This window comes from Protobothrops mucrosquamatus, unplaced genomic scaffold (genome assembly GCF_001527695.2).
Source record: "Protobothrops mucrosquamatus isolate PMUCROS unplaced genomic scaffold, P.Mucros_1.0 scaffold741, whole genome shotgun sequence".
In the NCBI taxonomy this organism is placed as follows: domain Eukaryota; kingdom Metazoa; phylum Chordata; class Lepidosauria; order Squamata; family Viperidae; genus Protobothrops; species Protobothrops mucrosquamatus.
Window position 1 is genome coordinate 360,069 of NW_015387013.1, and position 13,133 is coordinate 373,201.

The 13,133-nt window shown below is 44.5% G+C and overlaps 1 protein-coding gene across 3 annotated transcripts in view; it reads right to left on the reverse strand.

Moving 5' to 3' along the window:
• Positions 1-13,133, reverse strand: part of CPEB1 (cytoplasmic polyadenylation element binding protein 1) — a 31,098-nt gene that overhangs the window by 15,044 nt on the left and 2,921 nt on the right. For 2 of the 3 annotated variants that reach the window (XM_015818457.1, XM_015818460.2), the window contains one exon: positions 7,997-8,188. In XM_015818457.1, coding sequence (XP_015673943.1) covers positions 7,997-8,188 — 192 coding nt within the window. Of the gene's footprint in view, positions 1-7,996; positions 8,192-13,133 lie in introns of all 3 variants that reach the window. The other variant, XM_015818459.1, reaches the window with a different exon arrangement.

Below are 13,133 nucleotides of genomic sequence, written 5' to 3' on the forward strand. Positions count from 1 at the left end.
TCATGGACGAGAAGCAAAATTGTCTTCTTCCTCAAGGAAAAAACATGCTTTTTGAGGGGGGGGAAAAACCATCTTTGAGGTAAGACTGCCAACATTTTAAAATCATCCTCTGATCAGAGCTCAGGATGGTTGAATGTTTGCTCAAATATAGAAAGGAACACTCCCAACCTTACTTAACTTACTCACTTCAATAGGAGCCAGCCGTGTGCTGCAGCTGCCAAAAAGGCCAACACAGTGCTGGGCTGCATTAACAGAGGGAGAGAATCAAGATCACGTGAAGTGTTAATAACACTTTACAAGGCCTTGGTAAGGCCACACTTGGAATCCTGCATCCAGTTTTGGTCACCACGATGTAAAAAAGATGTTGAGACTCTAGAAAGAGTACAGAGAAGAGCAACAAAGATGATTAAGGGATTGGAGGCTAAAACATATAAGGAATGGCTGCTGGAATTGGGCATGTCCAGTTTAATGAAGAGAAGGACGAGGGAGGACACGATAGCAGTGTTCCAATATCTCAGGGGCTGCCCCAAAGAAGAGGGAGTCAAGCTATTCTCCAAAGTGCCTGAAGGCAGGACAAGAAGCAACAGATGGAAACTAATCAAGGAGAGAAGCAACCTAGAACTAAGGAGAAACTGCCTGACAGTGAGAACAATTAACCAGTGGAACCACCTGCCTCCAGAAGCAGTGAATGCTCCAACACTGGAAGTTTTTAAGAAGAGACTGGACAGCCATTTGTCTGAAATGGTATAGGGTTTCCAGCCTGAGCAGGGGGTTGGACTAGATGACCTCTAAGGTCCCTTCCAACTTTTTTTTAAATTATTATTATTATTATACATTGTAGAGTTTTTTTTAATTATAAATCTGTAGAGCCTCCATTTCTGCTGTTCTCCTGAAACCAGCGAATCTTCAGAATACAATTAATCTGCTAAGTAACTTTTGCCCCAAGGGAGTTGTTATAGTACACAACCACTTCATTCTGAGCACCAGAACTAACATACGAACGAGCCCATTAATTTCCTACTGAAAAGGTATGTTATCTGTAAATTAATATTTTTTGTTGAATTAATTTGCAATTGCCAGTTGCCAAAGAAAGCAAAATACACCCAAATATTGAAAAAAGGTAAAAGTCAGACAAATTAAGTTTTAGGAATAGAAACTCATCATTGTGTTGGTTGTACAGTAACATTTTACAGTGCCCTTCCATTACCTTCCTAGGACACTTAGCAATAACAAAATAATAAAAAAGGTAAGTCTGTAAAAAGAACTATAGTCTTAAAACCACAAGGCAATAAAAAAGCAATCTAATGCAATCAGAAGATTTGAAACTTGCATCTAAACCTTCAGAAGGGGTGAATTAAAAGAACAGTCTAACTCTCCTTTCTGGCAAACCCTCTACCTCATTCCAGATTAAAATTACTCAGAACTTTTCCAATATAAATGTGACTATTTCTTTCCTATAACCATGGTTTGTGTATGTTATGAGTGTAGATCCTATTGCAAAAAGATACCAAGAATGCAAATTTGTTTTTCCAGAATTCCACACCCCCAATTCTTTGAATTCTGAAGCACAAAACTACATTCTGCATCTTTCCAAGTTGTGTTGTGTAGACTTCAGGGAAGGATTGCTAGAATGCCAGTGCCCAACACAGCAGCTCTAAAACAAGCAGCTTATTTGTTTGAGCAGGTGATCGCTTAATACCGTTCTTTTAGGTGTACAAACTGAACCGTTTGATCCTAGGGAAACAGCCTTTCCTGATTCTTCGTACTGCATTCAGCCACTCTGAAATCAAAGGCTCCTGAAGCAGTCAGTAATCTCAAGCACCTGTAGCACAAATGCACAGCCACAGAAGAGCTAAATAAATCCAGACAGATTTAAAAAAAGAACTTTCTACTGGAGTGAGACAGGTAGCTCTTGAAAGCTGACGTATATCCCCCTGTCAACACAGCAAACTCCGACAGCTTTGAAATCACCTTCCTTTCATTCCTTCAATCTCCATTCTAAAGGCGTCCTAAGAAAGTTTTTTTTCTTTCTTTCAAAGGGCAAGTGCAGTTTACAATTAATTCAACAAAAATTACTTCACGGTGCAGAAAGCAAACAATTCAATATCATCCAAGACCAGCCACACAAAGCAAACAAAGATGAATCAGGAGTTCAGCCTTAACAGCGAATGCTTTAGGAAGACCCTTTAAATCAATCTTTAAAAAAATCAGTCAGGGCATCTTCAGAATAAACCTGCGAAGATCTTAACGGAAATTTTCCAAAGATGTTATTAGTGGAAGAGGTCTCAGAATGTCACTTCAGTGGAACAGCCTCTGCTAGGAATAAAATTAAGCAGGTCTTTATCTCCTGATTTATTTCTGTTGCTTTGTCTATCTGCCACTCCCAATGCCAACTGAACACTGGTGACTCAGCTCTTCTTCAGAAATCTCCTCCGTGGAATAAATCTGGCAGTAGTACAAAGGAAGAAAAAAATGGAAAATGTAGGGCAACCCAACTGCAGAAATTCAGAATTGGCGAACTGCACGGGTTTTTCTAAGTCTCTAAACCAGTGATGGCGAACCTTTTAGAGACTGAGTGCCCAAACTGCAACCCAAAACCCATTTATGCATCGTCGAGTGCTGGGTGGGCATGGGCAATTGGGTGGGCATGGCCCATTGGGTAGGCGTGGCTGCGGTGGTAACGGCAGACTGGGTGGGACTAAAAAGTTCAATCAATCAATTCCAACTTTGCAAGATCTTTTTTTTTTCCTGCGAGAAGTTGAAATTGACTGATTGAACCTTTTTTTTTTTTTTTGCACATGGCAGCGGAGGCCTAAAGCAAAAAGGTTTTATAAAACCCAGCTGAAGGCCTAGGACTGGGGCGATAGTGCGCGTGCCCATAGAGAGGGCTCTGAGTGCCGCCTCTGGCACCCATGCCATAGGTTCACCACCACTACTCTAAACCCAGGAACAAACTTGAAGGGATCCTCGCTGATAACTATTAACCTCCCCAGACCCTTTGGAAGAGCTCTGTACTCCAAACAACAGATTTCCCAAAAGGGGCTTGTCCCCTTACTAGAAAGCAAATGATAATTTTAAGCGTAGGAGCACTCAAAATTGTTTTTGTCTTCACCATAAGTCACTTTGGCTTTGAAAAGGCATAGAGATCTGAATCAAGTAAGTTAAAAATAATCATTTTGACAGAGGCGAGAATTGCTCTTTATCAATCGCTCAATGAGGAGGTAGAAGTTTTTTTTGTTTAAAAATAAGCCTGTGTTAAATCTGCCCCATTCCTGGGTTCAAAAGGGAGGCAAACTCTCCACTAAGACGATAGTTTGGGAAAATAGTTACTCTATGAATACCCCCCACATTTGCATGGTTCACAATTTTGACTGGTGCCGATGATGCATACTCAGAGCCTTGATTAGATTCTCAACCTGCTCAAACGATACTACAAATAAAGGACTCCTCATATTACTTACAGTAATAAATTCTGCATCTAATATTTTATTTATGCATAAAATAGAAGAGGAGGAAGTGGAGAGATGATAGATAGATAGATAGATAGATAGATAGATAGATAGATAGATAGACAGCCCTCCCATTGAAAGAAAAGGATAGATAGATAGATAGAGATAGATAGATAGATAGATAGATAGGCAGCCCTCCCATTGAAAGAAAAGGATAGATAGATAGATAGATAGATAGATAGATAGATAGATAGATAGATAGATAGATAGATAGATAGATAGATAGATAGACAGACAGACAATGATAGATAGACAGACAATGATAGACAGACAGACAGACAGACAGACAGACAGACAGACAGAGATAAACATATCAGCTACAGGTAGTTCTTGACTTATAACCGAGCAACCATTTGAAAATGGCACTGAAAAATATGAGGTCCTCACTCTTACGACTGTTGCAGTATCCCCACGGTCATGTGATCAAAATTTGAGCACTTGGCAACCGGCCTGTATTTATGGTGGATGTTGTGTCCCGGGGTCACCATTTGCGGCCATCCCAGCCAGCTTTTATCAAGTAAGGTCAATGGCATAATCAGGAGTCGCTTAATGATTTGCTTAACAACCACAGTGAAAATAAAAGGAATCGGGTCCCGTGACATGATGGCTTGTTTAACAACTGCAACCACTTAAGAGACCCAAATTCCAGTCCAAACTGAATCAGGAGTCAAGGATTACCTATACAGGAATATAAAAACATACACCCCCAAAAGGAGCATCTGCTTTTACAGGTCTATGATATGTTGATGCTGACCTAAAAGTGTTGTTCCATCTGAAATTATTTCTCCGTCTAAACATTTCTGGCTGGATGGGAGATTGCCGTGGGGCAGAGGAGACAGACTGGAAACACAAAATTGGGAACAACGGTTTGCAATATCCTTAAGAAATCTTTGAACTGGGAAGTGGATGGCTGAACTAAAATAAGAACTGCCAAACCTGCAGTTATTTCCAATGCAGTAAAACCAGGAGATGATATTGCTTATTTATATCCTGCCTTTATTATTTTTATAAGTAACTCAAGAGGGCTAACGTATCTAATACTTCTTTCCTCCTGTTTTTCCCAAAACAATCCTCTGAGGTGGGTTTGGCTGAGAGAGAGGGACTGGCCCAAAGTCACCCAGCGCGCTTCATGCCTAAGACTGAACTAGAACTCACAGTCTCCCGGTTTATAGCCAGGTGCCTTCATACTAGACCAAAGGGTGGAGGAGGGGGGGGCTCTTATCTGCTCCATCACTCTCCACCTTTGACCTTCTGCAGCCAGTGGCGAAGAAGATTGGTGACATCTGCAAATTGCTCCGGAGGTTACAGCCTCCCGTGGCAGATGATGCTAGGTGCCTGCTTTGGGCAACTTTTCTGCAGAGCATAAAGGGGAAGGGGCTCCTGGCCAGTCTGCTACGGGGTATCTACCAGGGTCCTCCAACTGGCCTTCAGTGCTTCAAGAGAAACAGCAAGTCTGCACGCCCCAATTTAAAAAACAAAACAAAAACAAGCTCCGTCTTTAAATCCCTACTAGCCCTACCCATGAGAAGCATTCGGATTTACAAGAGTCGCAACAGCCTGTCTGGATTCCAAGCACATCCGAAGTCAAACCCCGGTGCTCCGAGAGTGCAAATCAGCAATCGTATTTTTAGCCCGTTTGCAAACTTTTTGCACTTCCCAGCCAACTCCCTCAATCTTGGTAGAGCTGAGTCATTGTAGAAGCTTCCCAAGTGCCGAGAGACCAACGGTGCTGCTTCCTCTTTGGCAGGGTCGGCCGTCCCAACCCCACAGGCCGGGATCTCGACAAACCCTAGGCAATGGCTGCAGTTCTTGTGCCAGACACTCTGCCAGCTGCTGCATCAAAACCCAGCCAGGCTGAAACCTAACTCCAGACACAGCATCCCCGGCTTTTGCCCAGGAGAGCTATCTTCTCAAAAGAGAATTCTCCCTCTGCCCATCAATGCACAGGAAGACCCCCTCCTCCAAGCCTGTTCAGCCCCAATTCCCCATGGAAGATAGTTCCCCCTAAATATTGCATCTGCATCCCCTCCAACGACGACATTGCAAAGTCATTGTACAGGGGGTGGGGCTGGAGAAAAGAGTAAACAGGGATCTACGCAGGATTAGAAACTGGCACGCTCCATACAGCTAATGTAATACTTGGGATTCGGAATTGAATTTCTCTTGTTTCCAGATCCTGTTAAGACCACTTTTGATGTCTTAGCCCCACTTCTTTCTCATCAGGGTGGGTTTTCTATGAAAGCTGCAGTCTTATAATGCAGCATAAAGTTGGATGAAGAAATACAAACTCAGACTCCGAGTTTGCCACGGACCCTGCATTGTTTTTAAAGAGCGTGACATGGAAATCTGGTGCTAGTCTGAAGCCCATACTCTACCTAGTTTCTCTTAAACCGAGTAGGATGTTAGTGTTGGGTTGAGCTAAAAATGGGACGGTGAAGGATTAATTCACTGTGCCTAATAATTCTTCACACGGAAGTATATTTAGTATCAGGGTCACTATACAGATCACGCCACGGTGCTAGAATAATACAATTCAAACGCCAAAGGAATAGAAAGAGAACATTCAAATGTTTCTGCAACGCAATTATGCCTCTGGAATACAGTCGCAGACAATGAACGCCTTTAGACCGGTAAATGAAATTTAATTTTCCATCAGCTGGAGCTGTGGAATTTGTCCATTTGATGTCGGAGCAGTTCTCTTCAAAGACAAAATGACAATTTGATAAATTGGGAGTCCTGCTCACCCAGCACCGAAGCTACGTGCTTTTATAATTTGGGCCAAAATGACGGTTGACAGGAAATCTGAGAAAATTATTTTGAACCTCCCAGACAGGGTTGGGAATTTTTCCTCTTCTTACAAACCCTTCAGTGCTGTCTATATGCTATTTAGGAGTCGTTTTTCCAATCTCTACTGTAAGAACTTTTTGACCCACATGGGACATGGTGTTAAGGGCAGGGAGAAGCCCCCATTTTGATCCTGCTAACTGACCAAACACCACTAACTTTTTCCGCAGGGCCTCTCAAAAACACCTCTATTGTTTTATACATTCCTATGGTTGGCAAATTCCAGTTTTGCCCCACCTCAAAATGTCTGCAGAAAGAGCCAGCCTGCGACCAGCTGACACTACCGCAAGACAAGGAGTTAAAGATTACAACCAGGAGGTCAAGACTTCTGAAACCACCAAAAGATACCAAGAATGGTCGGGTGCAGCCCTTTAGAAGGCCTTCTATAGACAGCCACGGTCATTTAGAGCATCATTAGCCACAAACTGAGGCCATCTGATAAAAGGCTGCAGTTTCATTTGCCAATTGCAGACTGCTAATGCCAGCAATGGCAACGAGGGAGTACAACTAGGTGTGGTTTTGCCTCACTGGCTTTTGAGCTGTCCATAGCTACAATTCTAGATAGCCTGGTAAAAATGGCAGCATAAAACAGCTGATCTTAGTCCAGTTACAACGGATGGACACCAAAGAGCTTCAGTAATCTGGGCCTTTTTACTTACCTCCTCCAAAGTCATCCAAAACCTCCTTGAATTCATATGTGGACACCATAAAGACTGGTAATGGCCTGGCCACTCCTCTAAAAATCCTACCAATACATATGTGGAGAGGTCCTGCCACAATACTACAGGTTCCAAACCTTTTTGTCACTGATCCTGGAAAATCCAGTACTAATGCACAACACACGCCTTCACCACAATAGGTGCCTTGTCACTGTCCTTTGTGGAGTGCTCCGTTTTGGCCAATCTGAGCTTGGGGGAGGCTGCATCTTCCTGAAGCATCACATTAGCAAATGTGGAAAGTCAGCCCTGGATGGAACAGGTGTTAAGCTTCCCATATTTTAGGGACAGCTTAAGTTTAAGGGAAAACTGAGCACAATCTTCTCTAAGATTAAAAGTACAAGTACATAAAATAATAATAATAATAATAAACAGCTCACAAAAAGAAGAGTGCTAACCCCAGATCTAAGCAGTACTGTCACATCTCTTTAATGTTTGGCTCTGGAGCATCTCGTAAGCAACCGAAAATATCTCCACAGTCTGAACACACACAACTCCTCTTCCTTCAGGGGTAACTGGTCTAAATTAGCCTGGAATCATTTGGGAGTGAAGGACCAGATAAACAAATGGCAATTCCTTTCCATCATCTCTGTTACAACAGTCTACAACACCACCCCATGTGCCTGCAGGACCATCCCCAAAAATGTGGTTGGAAAAAAACTCGCTTCTATATATTAACCAATATATTCTCTGTACTGCTTCAAACTTAGAAAGTTATGACTCCGTATGGGTGGGGAAGGAAGGAAGGAAGGAAGGAAGGAAGGAAGGAAGGAAGGAAGGAAGGAAGGAAGGAAGGAAGGAAGGAAGGAAGGAAGGAAGGAAGGGAGCTGCTAGGGATCTGCTCTTTCTCACCAAGACTGGCTACTGATGACAGAGCTGCAGAAGGCAATCCAGCAACTGTTGCTGTGCGTCAGCAGATTCCCTTACCAGACTGCGTGCTTGGCTGGGCTGCAGCATCTGTATCCTGGGTGCTCCACGGCCTATCCCACCCTGGCAGGCTGAGAGACTGCAATCCAAGGCACAGGTCGCTGGCGTCGGGCAGACCACGCGGAGACTCCTGGACAGAAGCGGGGAAGAGCATCCTGCTTGCGGCCCCTGTTCCCTCGGAGTCTGGAAACTCTGCTCAAACAGGAAAGGGGGAGAATGAAAGCCACGCAGACCCACACAGGTGTTGGGGAGTTCCCCACCCAGCCCGATCGGGGGGGGGGGAGGCTTCTGCAGGCAGCGACGTCTCACATCCAGCCGGAGCAAAAGTACCATATGGCCTGTAAACAAGAGCTGCTTCTACCTTCCACCTTCCTATCCCGCTCGCACTACCGACTGGGCCAGCATGTGATCAAGCTGCTGATGCTTACCGTGTGCCATAGACGTCACTCGGCCATGCAACACAACCACATCTTCGTTTAGAGGAGAGAGGTGGAGAGCAAACCTGCCCATGAGAATCTAGGCAGCATGCAGGAGGGGCAGTCGCCACCAGCCAGCCCCAGGAACGTCTCTCTTCAGCAGCGAGAGAGAGAGGGGAGCCGAGCCGAGCCGGGGCTTAGCTAGCAGCAGTGCAGGGAGGTGGCTACAGTCAGCCACCCCTCCAGCAACAGCTGTAGCAGAGCAGCAGCCACAGAGAGAGAGAGAGAGAGACCGAGAGAGAGCGAAAGAGAGACAGAGAGATCACACTGTCGGCTTGGTGCTCTCTCCTGGCCCCGCCCACGCCCCCCCAAAATCTTTCACCCCCCCCCCCTGGAAAGCTTCCAGCTGCTGGCGCAAGCCCTAGAAGACGGTAAAAAAATGCAAAGCTTCCCAATTCTGCTAGCATCATCTCTTTGCTTTAAACTTGGCAGCCGGCTTCGCTGTCTCTCTGCATTGTTTATGACTATGGATAGCCTTTAAAAGGGGGAGGGGGGGAATTCTGAGCTAGAAAAGTCCTACCGACTTGAAAAGAGGGCAATGCCGAATATAGAGGGCCATAAAAAGGGCACGGGGTGGAGGAAGCAGCCAGCACCCTAAAAAACGTACTTTCTTCTCCAACGCCGGCCGTAGTCACAGGTTTCTTATGGACGCGTCATCTCTCTGTGCTTGTGAATTCACCCAAACATGTTCGTAAGAAAAATGCAGCGTATTTTTTTTTTTTCAATTCCAGCATAATGCAGAGATCGGGGTGGGAACTGGGGCACGGAGAGGTTATCTCCACTGCAAACCCCATTTTCCTTCCTTGCACAACATCACAAGGGTTGGCACTCATATCACACACAGACAAGTTTCTTAACGCCATCCTCTGGGCTTGCTAAGAAAATGGACTTGTTTTCCCAGGTCTGGCCTGTTCTCAAGAAAAGCTCATTCCAGGATTACTTTACGTTTTTAGGATGCATAAGAATAACCGAAGCAACATTAGCAGGATGTGAAAGTCAGCTTATTGCAAATTATGTCATTTAGGGTTAAGGGCAAGCTCATGATTATCCAGTTATCTAACTTTAGGATTTTAGGTAAGTAATTGCTGCTTAAAATCAGGGATGCTTCTAGCTTAGCTGATTCAGGATTTTGTTCTTAGCTGTCATAACCATAATGCAAAACAGATCTTCCCCTTGTGTTCAGAAAGTGAGCAATGTTATTCTTTAAACTAACATACATTGTTATCCTTGCAAGGTGACCTGCTTTATGCAAATTTTGCAAATGTTGGGCACTTTTGATTATGCTGATGGAAATTAAAAAACTTCTGATATTATCCCAATGATATTCTCATCAGAGTTAGCTAAAGTTGCAAAGCTTAAGTTTCAACCGCTCAACTCAATTTCTCTCTTTTTTAAAGTTGCTATTAAAATTTTAATTTAGGCTGTTTATCACCTTGAAATCAATGTTTGACTAAAATGCAAGCTGGTGCCATGCATTACACTAAGCCACCATGGTGTGTTTTTGCTTGGTGTTGTGTTGTATAAATCTAGCCCATTGTGTTAAGGCCAGGTAGAATTAAAGCAAGAGGCTAAAACACTAGCCAGATGTGCAGATAATATCATTTTGCTAGCTAGAGTAAGGAAGACTTAATAAGGGGTTCCCAATCAGCAACCAAGTTTGTTCTCCTATCACAGAAGTCAATCTAGCCATCTCAGCTAGTTCTATCATCTCCACCAACCTTTGTGGGTAATGGTTTATGGAGGCTTCTTCTGGTGAAAACAGAGCATGCTTCCAGGGTGTATTAGATTAGGAAAACTTGACACGCTACAGCAAAATGTTTAGTCATGCAATTCCTCCAGTACAAGCTAGCAGGAATTATTCCCAGAAATGACATTTGAATTAGCTTTCCATTTTAGACCTTTTAAAAGATGTATCAGTGGTTCAAGTGGCCAGCAATGCTTCCTTTTTACTGGACAGGAGCAAAATTCATCTTAATAATGCTCTGTTTGAGAAGAAGACATTACTACAAGGTGGAAGTTTAAGGGGTAGTTGATAAGTTAGTAACCCGGTTGTTAAGTGACTCTGGCTCCCCCCCCCATTGACTTTGCTTGTCAGAAGCCGGCAAAAGGGGACCACATGACCCTAGGACACTGCGACCGTCATAAATATGAGTTAACTGCCAAGCATCTCAATTTTGATCACATGAACACGGGGATGCGGCAATGGTGATTAAATCTGAAAAACGGTCATAAATCCCTTTTTTTCAGTGCCGTTGTAACTTTGAGCACTCACTTAACAAACTGTTGTAATCTGAGGACTACTTGTAATCGGTGGCCCTTTTCTGCTTCAATCCCACCTCCGCAGAAGCAAAGCCGTGTAGTTTTTATCACAAGAAGCCGAGAGCGCAGAGCAAGTTTCCTAATAATTTCAGCTTCCGCCAAGAAGCCAACAGCCTTATGGTGGTTGCTAAGATATATTTGTGTGGGCAACGACGGCTGCAATTAGAGAGTCGGTGGGGCTCGAACACTACTATTCTGAGGAGTCCAAGGGAAGACAGGCAGGCTAGGGTATGGGTATGTAACGGGATGCCTTCCCCCACCAGTACGGGTAGTCCTTGACTTACGGCCACAAGGGGGCCCAAGATTTCTGTTGCTAAGTGAAACATTTCTTAAGTGAGTTTGGCCCCATTTTACAACCTTTCTTGCCACAGTTGTTAAGTGAATCACTGATTAGTAACCCGGTTGTAAAGAGAATCTGGCTTCCCCATTGATTTTGCTTGGCAGAAGGCTGCAAAAGGGGATCACGTGACCCCAGGAGGCGGCAACCGTTGTAAGTCAAGGACTACCTGTATGGCTATTGCAATGGACTCAACCCGCTGGATGTAATGGGTAAGACACTGGGCTAGAAACTGGAAGGCCGTGAGTTCTAGTCCCACCTTAGGCATGAAGTTACCTTGGGCCACTTTCCCTCTCTCTCTGCCCTAGAGAGAACAATGGCAACACACCTCTGAAATCTCACTAAGACATCTGCTGGGACTTACCAGGAATCAACATCGATTCAAAAGCACATGTTCACAAACACACACACAGAGGACCTGATTGTGATGCCTCAGTTTATGATCGCGATGACTTACAGCTGTAATTCCAGTCTCAATTACGGTCAGTAAGTTGAGGACCATCTATAGCGGTCCACAATGACTCAAAAGCACATGCTCATGCTTGCTCACACACATACACACTGGACACATTGGATCTCAGGTTCTTTGTGGCTAGTTCTGGGTTGCTGATGTTCCCACAACTGGCGTGGACGCCCAGCCCATTCCCTGTTGAAGGCAGCATCGGGGACACAACAGTATATGTTCCTTCAGAGTTCTCCTACGACAGGGGTGGGCAACTATAGCCCTTTGAGGACCTGTGGACTTCTAACTCCATGTTGGCTCAGGAGTTCTGGGAGTTGAGGTCCACAGGTCCTAAAGAGGCCATAGTTGCCCGTCCCTGTCCTAAGATTATGCTCCATCTTGTTTGAGCATCTGCAGTGAAGGTCTTCCAGAGTCCACTGCCCTACAAGTGAGAGGAGCTGCCCTACTTATCACACTCCCATCTTTCCTCAGCTTCTCTGGGCAATTAGCTGGAAAGCCCTTCCTTGCATTGTCAGCCATTTTCTAAAATGTTACTGTATTTTAACAATTGGGTGTTGTCCAGAGGAGGGTTAATGGAACGGAGACTTTCTTAATAGTCCAGCAGAGCTGCTCAAGTGACCAATGGCTTCTGTTTTAAAGAGATGACCTCTTTCCTTTGAGGCACTTCTGAAGTCTAACTTAAGAACGTATGAACTTTCGGTAGATGAAGAAAAACTGCAGTTGGGGCAAACCTATACCCAAAGTGTAAAACTTGGGTTCTCTGTCTCAAACGTAAGTCAATAAATCTCCGACTGTTTTTTTTTTTTCAAAGGGAAACCTGAATAAGGATCCCTGGAATTTTTCACACGTTGTTTTGCAATAATCCTGGTTTAGTGCCTTTTGAAGCTAATTTATGGGGACTCTTTTTAGTTTCCCTTTAAAAATGATATATATTAAGAAATGATTACACAGAGAAATCTGGAATCAATTTAAAGATGATCAATCTGTCAACTGTGCTTTTTGCTTATTCTTACTACAATATCAGCTTACTCACCAGTTAAGAAAGGACTTCCTCCTTACTTCTCTAGAACAAGGATTTTCAACCAGTGGTATGGGTACCACCTGTGGTACATTGGCACCTGGCAGGTAGTACCTGACCATCCTAGAAAAGTGGTAGCGGGGGAGGAGAATGAGCTGAACCGGTGGCAGCACCGCACAAGCCTGAGCGAGAGACGGCTGGAGCTGCAGGGCTGTCAGGGCTCAGCGGAAGCGCCAGGATCAGCGCCACTTTCCAGCTGATCGTCGCTTCTTCGGGGCTGTCAGGGCTCAGCGGAAGCGCCAGGATCAGCGCCAGGCTCCAGCTGGAGCTCAGCACTGATCCTGGCACTTCTGCTGAGCCCAGAAGAAGCACCAATCAGCTGGAATGTTGCAGCATCTCCAGAGTCTTGTGATTTACATTCAGATGCCTGGCAACTGATTCATATTTATGACGGTCACAGTGTCCCAGGGTCATGTGAAGTGACCAAAACCTGCTGCAACCACCCAGCAGACCGGGGGGGGGGG